The 9,655-nt window shown below is 45.7% G+C and overlaps 2 protein-coding genes across 2 annotated transcripts in view; both read left to right on the top strand.

Moving 5' to 3' along the window:
• Positions 1-426: 426 nt before the first annotated feature.
• On the top strand, positions 427-4,718 carry LOC307088778 (patched domain-containing protein 3-like; the record flags this gene model as incomplete). The annotated part of the gene is made up of 4 exons (XM_079754763.1): positions 427-1,146; positions 1,319-1,440; positions 2,327-2,472; positions 2,950-4,718. 4 exons carry the CDS (start codon positions 427-429, stop codon positions 4,716-4,718), a joined length of 2,757 nt encoding a protein of 918 aa, XP_079610889.1.
• Positions 4,719-7,709: 2,991 nt separating this feature from the next.
• gpr158a (G protein-coupled receptor 158a) overlaps positions 7,710-9,655 on the top strand; it is a gene marked incomplete at both ends in the record, with an annotated part of 47,524 nt that continues 45,578 nt past the window's right edge. Inside the window, one exon of the mRNA XM_079754325.1 lies at positions 7,710-8,581. Coding sequence (XP_079610451.1) covers positions 7,710-8,581 — 872 coding nt within the window. The remainder of the gene's footprint in view (positions 8,582-9,655) is intronic.

Below are 9,655 nucleotides of genomic sequence, written 5' to 3' on the forward strand. Positions count from 1 at the left end.
CCAAGGAGACGAGAGAAGGTTAGTTCACCCAGCATTGACAACAAATTCTAAACACGCCAAGACAAAAGGCACTCTTAATGGAGGGTTCCATTACTCTGTGGTCTCAAGGCTAAACATTAACAACTGGACTTTTTTGTCTTGAGTTTTGCCCTGCAGTAACCCCTGAGCTTATCCTTAAACAAACATAAATGTTTATTTTTATTCTCCAGGAAGTGCTCATAAAAGAAGCCCTTGATCCACTGGCATAATTACTGTAAGCCATTGAATCCCGATGGATGAAGAAAGAATTACAACCTTTGCCCCCAATCACATGACAGGTATATAATACACAATGTTTAGGTCATGTGACACCGACAAAAACGGTATAAAAATTAACTCCAATCGTTCTTCAATCCACAGACCGCAGGGTTCACTGCTACTCACAGGATGGGCTGCAGAAGAACAGACTGCGTGGAAAGGCCGCTCTCACGACTTTTTGAGAAATTGGGCAGACTTGTTGGCTCCTATCCCATCGGATTCTTCATCGTTCCGCTGGTGGTCTCCTTCATTTTGGGAGGGGGTTTTTACTTCATCGAAAAAAGAACAGACAATGACATAGAACTGCAATTCACACCGAGCAATGGACCCTCCAAGAAAGCGAGAGCCGTTGTCCAAGAATACTTTCCGAGGAAGAAGTCAGAGTTCTCAAGCCAGAGGCTGGTCAGCGAAGGCCACTACGCCAGCATCATCGCCGTGGCCAAAGGAAAATCCAACATAATGACCAAAGAAGCCTTTGAAGATATAATAAAGCTGGACCAGAAGGTCAAGAGTGTCTCTGTTGTGGAAAACAAGTGGACCTTTGTCACCTTGTGCGTAAAGGTCAATGGTGGCTGCGTCCCAAACGACCTTCTTGAGATCATCGAGTACGACGCAAGCAAAATCGGTCACATGGACATCTTCTATCCTGTGCACAACTCATCAGCCCCCTCAAAGCACACCTTTCTGGGCTCCACCATTGGCGGGGTGAGAAGGAAAGAGAACGGCGTCATCGACTTTGCCAAGGCCGTAAAGTTTGTGTACTTCCTGGAGAACAAAGAAGGGGTGGAAAAATGGCTTCAGCAGTTCCAAAAAACCTTCTTGGATGACCATGGGTACAAAAACGTTATGGTATGTGAAATAAATTTAAGGAATAATAGATATCACAGATATATTTAGAAAAAATCCTCAGGCAAGATGTTTTGAATCAATCCCAAGGCCTTGAATAATGCATTTCATTTAGTCGCTTAACAATTTACAAATTTGTATTTGTACATATTTCATCAATGATTTGGAAACCTAGGTCTCCTACTACACATCCCAGTCCAAACAAGAGGAGATTGAACTACTGACCGCTGACGGGATCCCGTTATTTTCCATAACCTACGCCCTTGCCATCACCTTCTCTGTGGTCTCTTGTCTGAGGTAAGGGGAGCACCCAGGGTCAAACAGAGGAACCGACGTCTGAGGTTACTTGACATCTGTGCAAGCCCTCTCACTGTTTATTGCCCAGGTGTATAATGAGGAATACACACATGTATACATAGCTAGTAGAAACATGAATCATTCAAGGTATGCATTATTGAACTATTCAAGGTATTCAAGGTACACAACACCATCTTACATTAGAGACAATCAAACATATTGCACATTCAAATCGAATAATAAGAAGTGGCTAATCAGTAGTCAGACCTGTCAACATTGAGAAAAACAACCACATCACCACACAGCTAAGAACTCTACTTCTCAGTTTTATCTGGTAACTGTCATATGTATACCATCCGTGCCCCATACTACTTCTCTTTCTTTCATTTTATTTGGATAATTTCATTCATTCTGTTTTCCGTTTGTTATACTTTTATTATATGTTTGTATATGTAGTATATGTTTTATGTGTTTTATGTCCATTTGTTTGTTGTACCTTAGGTGTATGTTTAATGTCTAATGGGTCATTTTATCTTTTGACTTGTACAAAGATGGGTATAGTTCTTTTAGTTCTTATGAGTAAAGTTTTTTTAGGTGCATCTGGCCTGTCAACATCGGCACATGGACAACCGATAAACATCTAATTCTGGCACATTGACATTTTCATGGTTATTAATGTGCATTGTCCATGTCTAAAACTAACCTTGAATGAATAAACAAAAGGTCTACCTCTATGTCAGGATAAATGATTTGCCATCATTTTGTTTCCATTCTTCAACAAGCCACGAGGTAGCATCAATAGTTAGATTGTTATGAGTCCCTGTTTCAATGTGTTCATATGATGAAGAATGGTTGTCACTGTACTATCTGCTCATCTCTTGTACAGACTGGACAATGTGAGGAACAAGGTGTGGGTGGCGTTGATCGGGGTCCTCTCTGCTGGCCTCGCCGTGCTGTCCTCTTTCGGCCTCCTGCTATACGCCGGGGTCCCATTCGTCATGACGGTGGCCAACTCTCCCTTCCTCATCCTGGGTGAGGAACAGGTCTCATAAAGGTCCAGTACATACAAACATACTTTGAAGCCGACTGATATTCATATTTTAGCGAAGTGAAGTAGGCGAACGTCGCCTGTGACATTGATATTATTGGCAGAGGATTGCACTTAAACAACAGCTCTATGCACTAAGCAATCTCTTCATGCACATAGCATGAACAGATAAAAGAGTGTAGAACAAACACTGGTGTCACTCTTAACACAAATAATCAGCCGGCTGTTTGTAAGTACCAGGACATGGGAAGTAGAGTAAATCTATTGAAGATATCACACATTGACCATGGACCATGCGCCCTGGTACCGAGCAGACCCATAATTTGTGTTTGCCTTACTATGACACATCTGTGAGGTGCCTGTAAGCATTTTCATACCTTCATCCTTATTTAAGATGTCATGTTAGCCTAAAGTCCACCTGAGAAGACTCAGACTGCTTTGCCTTGTTCTTCCCATTCCAGGCATCGGTGTTGACGACATGTTCATTATGGTCTCTAACTGGCAAAACACCAACGTCAAGGACTCGGTCCCCAAGCGAATGGCACACACCTACAAGGAGGCGGCGATGTCCATCACCATCACCACCCTCACCGACGTGCTTGGTTTCTACATCGGCCTCATGTCCGACTTCCCTTCCATCCAGTACTTCTGTCTGTATACGAGCACGGCCATCATATTCTGCTACGTCTACAACATTACCTTCTTCGGGGCCTTCATGGCTCTGAATGGAAGACGAGAGGAAAGAAACGGACACTGGTTGACCTACATGAAAGTGCCGACCGAAGCCCCGGCTAAGTCCTCTTCCTGGAACACCCTGTGCTGCGTGGGAGGAGACTACGACAAGGAAACTGGAGCAGAGAAGATTCAACCTGTAAATAATTTCTTCAAGAACTATTATGGTCCGCTGCTGACCAAACCTTGGGCTAAGGCTACGGTCATCCTGATATATGCTGGCTACCTTGCTGGAAGCATCTACGGTTGCTTCCATGTAGAGCAGGGCATAGACCTTAAGGATTTAGCGGCTGATGATTCATATGTCATTAGTTACTATGAACGGGACAGGAACTATTTTTCAGGTTTTGGTCCAAATGTAATGCTTGTTGTGAGAGAGCCCTTCCCATATTGGGACACGACCAAGCGTTCAGAGCTCCGGAAATGTACTGACGACTTTAGAGAGTTGGACTTTGTAAGTAAAAAGTTGTACACATCCTGGCTGGATGCGTACGAAGATTTCGGAAAACAAATGAATCTCAACCTCAACAACAAAAAAAGCTTCATGGCAAACCTTCCAAAGTTTTTCGTGGCAGTGCCGGAATTCAAGCAAGACGTGAACATCACGAGAGTAACCATTCCGGCGTCACGCTTCTTCATCCAAACGGTTCACATCTCCAACTCCTCGATGGAGATCAAAATGATGAATGGTTTGCAAGAGAAAATGAAGACATGCAGGGCGGCCCCTTTGATCACGTTCCACCCGGCGTTCATCTACTACGACCAGTACACCGTGATTGTCCCCAGCACAGTGCTGAACATCGGGGTGACCACGGCAGTCATGCTGGTCATCTCTCTTCTGCTGATCCCCAACCCGCTCTGCTCCATCTGGGTCACCGTCTCCATAGGCTCGGTGATCGTGGGAGTCACCGGCTTCATGGCTCTGTGGGGCGTGAAGCTGGACATCGTCTCCATGATCATCCTGGTAGTGTGCATCGGCTTCACCGTGGACTTCTCCGCGCACATCTCCTACTGCTTTGTCTCCAGCAAGAAGCCTAGTGCCAATGGTAGGATGGTGGACGCGCTCTTCATCCTCGGCTATCCCATCATGCAAGGCGCACTGTCCACCATTCTGGGTGTGGTGGTGCTGGCGGCATCCAAGAACCATATTTTCAGGACATTCTTTAAGATCATGACCTTGGTGATGGTGTTTGGGTTGTTACACGGGATCACCTTCCTCCCGGTGTTTTTGACTCTGTTCTCTTGTTGTTCATCCGAAAAGGATGAGGAGAAACAGGAAGTGAAGGACAGTGTTGCGGCGCATCACGTAATGCATGACAGCAATAGGCCTGACGACCTGCAATATGCATATGACAACAAAGACTTCGAACAGTGCCACAGAAATATAATGATTTGGAAAGAAAACCTCAAAGTCCATAAGCAACAGCTTAATGTTTACGTAATAGGAAGTGGTCAGCACAAACATCCATGTTTGGAATATGATCCAGACTGTCCATAATGTATATAATTGTTGCATCAATATTTCCTTAACTTAATTATGACCGTAACCCTAACCTTATACTGTGACTTTGACTTTTGGGTCAAATCTGAAAGACAACATTCAATGCAGTGATGTGAAAGTTCAATGTTATATTTATTTATTATTATTACATTGTCATTAGACTGAGTGGGTAGGCCGAGCTCGGCCTGGCTTGGTAACCAGTGGTAAGTCATATTAATAGCCAATGGGTGCATGAATATGAAATTTGAATAAAAGTACATATGTATAACCTTTAACCTTGCAGTATGTCTCAGTGTTAAGTAACACTCTAACAAAAACAGTTTTGCAAAATAACGTGGAACGCATAATAGAAATATTTGGATCCTGTTTCCCCTTGATCATAACGGCAAAACGGTATAATCTTTGGACAATCTATAGAATCAGGGGTCCCTCCAGGATCCCAGTATGGCAGGCTGAAGTAAAGACGGGACGCCTTGCATGCGCGGATGGTAGCACACAGGGATGGTGAACTGCATGGATGGTGGCCAGGCAGATGCTAGGCTGACTAGGGGTCTGTCAGCCTCCGTCACGGCTGTCGACCGAGCGGACGACCGGTCACCCAGCGTGACGGGAGAGAGGAGAGTGGTCTCTCCACCAGAGGGAGTGAGAGACAGTAGTAGGTGTGGAGGGAGTGGGTGAGAGGGGTGATGGGGCAGACAGAGAGCGGGGGTGAATGTGGGGGATGAGTGAAGGAGAGGGTGGTGAAAAAGAATGGTGGGGTGAGAGAAAAAGCAAAAGGGGCATGAGCAGTTATAAAAGGAGAGGAAAGCGAAAATGGTAAAAGAGGGACAAATAGAGAGAGGAGGGAGGAAATGAGGAAGATCGAGATAGGGGAAGACCAAGACAGAGAGATAGCAGTGGAAAGAGGGATGAAGAGAAATAGGCAGGGAAAGAGAGGGAGAGAGAAAGAGAGAGAGAGAGAGAGAGAGAGAGAGAGAGAGAGTCCACAAACCCCCACTGCCGTTTCCTAACCATAAATGAGTTTCCCGATCGGAATCACACGCCGATTAAATTTGGGGTCCAGAGATTGGTGCCAGATGGAGGTGTCTGGGATGTTTGCAAATAATACAGGATTGGACCGGTTTGGAGACCATGGCCTGGTCGTAAACTTAAGCTTTTTTCAGTGATATCAGTCTGACTAAACCTTTTGGGCGCTGTGTCCATTTGTTGGGAGAAACTTAAAAAAATAGAGACGAAAAAATACTGCCAGAATTCACTTAAATCCTTCAGGGATAGAAATATTTTTCAATTGAACATTGATCAAAAGTGTACGAAATCCCATTTACACTGTAGATGTCCCTGTTTCAATATGATATGTTATTTTATGAATTGGTATTTAATTTATGTTCATGTTCAAATAAATGTTGGACCCTAACCCTGACCAAACCAAAGCAGTCAATATGCATGCATTTATTTTGTATTATTTTCCAGATAACTCCAGTGTAAAATTTAAAACATAACGTATAAGACAACAGGTGAAAAGTTGGAAAAACACGAGACAATGAAATATAGCGTAGGCTACAATATGCTGGCATAATTCAGATAAAGCCATGGGTGTGTTACACTAACAATAAGTGGTGTTAAGTCACAATTTAATTTAGTTTGTGTTTCACAGGTTCATTTGCATTAATTGAAAGGTTAATGTGCTTATGGTCTGAATATATAGCTTGATATAAATTAGAAAGTTCAAATGAATAGTGATTTAGTCATAATCATTCATAATTCAGCTAGAAATGTCGAATAAACGTAATGTTTGATGTATGCAAGTCATAGCGATTATGTAAGCATTGGAGTATTTCCTTAGGAAAATGTATTTGTGGACTGAACATTTTGTATCATCATCATCATCATCATCACAATAATCATCATCGATGTCTGCACGTCGATATCAGCTACCTGTACAAAAAAAATACAGGCTATTCATGTGATAAATGGCACAATGGTGAGTCATCAACCATGTTGTGTAATATCGGCCAATAACCACGTCCACCAGCCATCAAGGCATCACTACAGCGAGACCCCAGGCCTAGACAAGCCTTCACATTTCCATACACAACACACCGATGAACTGCAGCGGTAATTGCGAGGAGCTGGAAAGACCATATTTCCGATGTCTCTCCCTCCTGCTTGATCGCGGGATCGCAGGAATAGGAGTCGTGGCTCGATCCGATCCGTAATCACAGCCTCGCATATCCCGCCAACATTCGCTTTCCTTCTTTTGTTTAACAAACGATCGCAAGACAGATTTTTATTTTAATCGGAGTTGTTATCGTCCTGATCGTTAACCTCGACCCGTGAGTCTGAACGAAGCCCTCAGCACCGGACAGCTCCTCGGCCGCTCCGCCGAACCCCCGCGCGGAGGCGACATCGTGATTGACACCAGAAACGACCAAACACGAATCAAGCCCACTTCACGAGCCCTATAAGATAATCAAGGAGACGGGCTCAGCGGTGTCTCCGCTGTTTAGTTACTGCTTGTTGTGTCGGAGAAGGGCGGAGTGTATTTGTCATCCAAGTGTGAAGTAGCCTGACTCGACTCCTACTCAAATAACCGGGTTTTTCCACTCCCTCACTTCCCTCAAACCCGCTCCATGTAGGAGACACTCATCATCACAATCTAACCCGCTGAAGACGTCAGGCGGAACAGCAGGTCAGTCTTGCTGGTGTCTTGGATCGCACACGAAACGCGAGACGATCGGAGAAGCCACAGCCGCCAAGCGCATACTCACATCAGAGCGCGAGATCTGACATCTGGGGAGGAGGAGAAGAAGAACAGAGGAATTTACGAGCCCATTTCAAACGTTATTATATATTTCTTGGTGGAGGATCGTAGCTCGGGGCTCGCCGATCCATCACTAGAAGTGATGGTTTAGAGAGGAATCGCCCGGATTGATACCAGTTCCCCCCATCAGCTCTGAACGACTGGGGGGTGGGGGGGTGGGGGGGGAGATGGCTGTTTTCCGGTTCACGTTGCTGTTGCAAGTGGGAATTGTTATTGGATTAAGTCACACATATGCAGAATGGTCCGCGCGCGAGAGCGATGTCAGACGGCGGCCAGCGAACAACAGCACTGGGAGCAACCCTCGCCTCGCGCACCTCAGCGCCCTCCGCTCCCCCAAAGATGCGGCGGAGCGCGCGCAGAAGACCGGTGGGCATCTCCCGAAGGTGGTCACGGCTTTCCTACACACGGGGGATTCCAGCACTTTAAAACACGCCAACTGTTCCCGGAGATACGAGCTCACCTCTCTGCGGGCAAGGTCACACGCGAGCCCTCATCCCTCCATGGGCAGCGTGCTCGACACGGTGGTGCACGCCACAAACTTCCTGAACATGATGCTCCAGGCCAACAGGTCCAGGGAGCAGAGTCTGCGGCGAGACATCGAGTGGTACCATGCCCTGGTGAGGAGCGTGCTGGAGGGAGACCCGAAGATTCACCGGGCGGTGGTCACGTTCAACACGGAGCCGTCCTCCGCGGGGCCCTCGGTGCTTCTCCAGGCGACCCGGGCGGGCGGGGAGATCGTTCTGCAGGACCTGTCCGCCACGGCCCAGCAGCACCTGAAGGACCGCACGGTGGAGACCGAGTGGTACCACGACGTGAAGAACAGGAAAATGCCCAATTTTCACAAGCGAGTGTTGAGTCAGGACTTCACGTCTGTGGACAATTCTTTGAAAAGAGGCGAGAGTTTCATTCCAGACAAAACCAACGTCAAGTGGTCTGCCCCGTACCTGGAGTGTGAGAACGGGAACTTCGTCCCCCGATGGCTCCTGACCCTGTCGGCTGGATTCTACGGCCTCAAGGCCAGCCTGGCGCCCGACTTCAGGTAGGACCAAAACAACATGGCCTCTGGGCAACTTGACTTGTGTCAAAGCAACTCTACTTCAACGGTAACACATGCTAGCCGGTAGCCTGACATATCCGTCCACTTTATGAGTTTACTGGTCTGTATGGGGACAGATATGACACTTTACTGTTTTATTCATTGAAAGCTCTCCGATTCCTCTCGTTTGTTGTTGTATGAAGGATTTTCTTGTCCTCGTCAGTCAAGCTGCGCGGGAACTCGTCACGTCAGGGGCCAATGGGGCTATAAATAGCTCACTATATTAGCTCGCTGTATTAGCCTAAGGAACCCCTGGCATCGTTAAGTCATTTTTCTATGATAGCACACTGGGCAATTTATTTTCATCAGAGCAGATGTGTTTAATAACAGGCTTTTTTTTTTCCCTGAAAAGTATTTTGCATTAACTGTGAATAAATATGTTAAGCTATATTTAAACGTCTATCATCGCTCCATCTTTCACCTCTTCACTTCTTGCAGTGTGTGTGTATTTGTGTGTGTGTGTATGTGTGTGTGTGTGTGTGTGTGTTTGCGTGCGTGTGTGTGTGTTTGTGTGTGTGTGTGTGTGTGCGTGTTTGTGTGTGTGTGTGTGTCCAGTGGGTAAGCTGTTAGGTTGACCTGTCCATTATACACATGGGTGGGCACGCCCATTTGTTATGTCACCGATCGGTCGATTTTGAAATAGCTTGTGACATCTAATAAACGTCACACTTGGTGGCAAAAAGGGTATTTTGTTTTTATCATTTATGCCAGTTGTGACACTGTATAGGATATATCTCCTAATACCCATCCTGGCCGGCATCTCAGGTTTTAATATTTGATTCAGATTGCTGGTTGTATGCCCTGCGTTGGATAAACCTTTAATTGATGCACAAGTGTTTCACGACCAGCAGTGTATCTGAAAGGGTTCGCAGCATACAGTGATTGTTCTGTAATGGTCTTCTGTCTCTCTGGTTTACAACTCTTCATTCATTTACAGGGCGGTCTGTTCTGTTTTTTGGGGTTGTATGTGAATATGTAAACAAACCATGAATCAAACAGAGATCTTATACACACAAC

Source organism: Pollachius pollachius (genome assembly GCF_949987615.1).
Source record: "Pollachius pollachius genome assembly, chromosome: 17".
Classification (NCBI taxonomy): domain Eukaryota; kingdom Metazoa; phylum Chordata; class Actinopteri; order Gadiformes; family Gadidae; genus Pollachius; species Pollachius pollachius.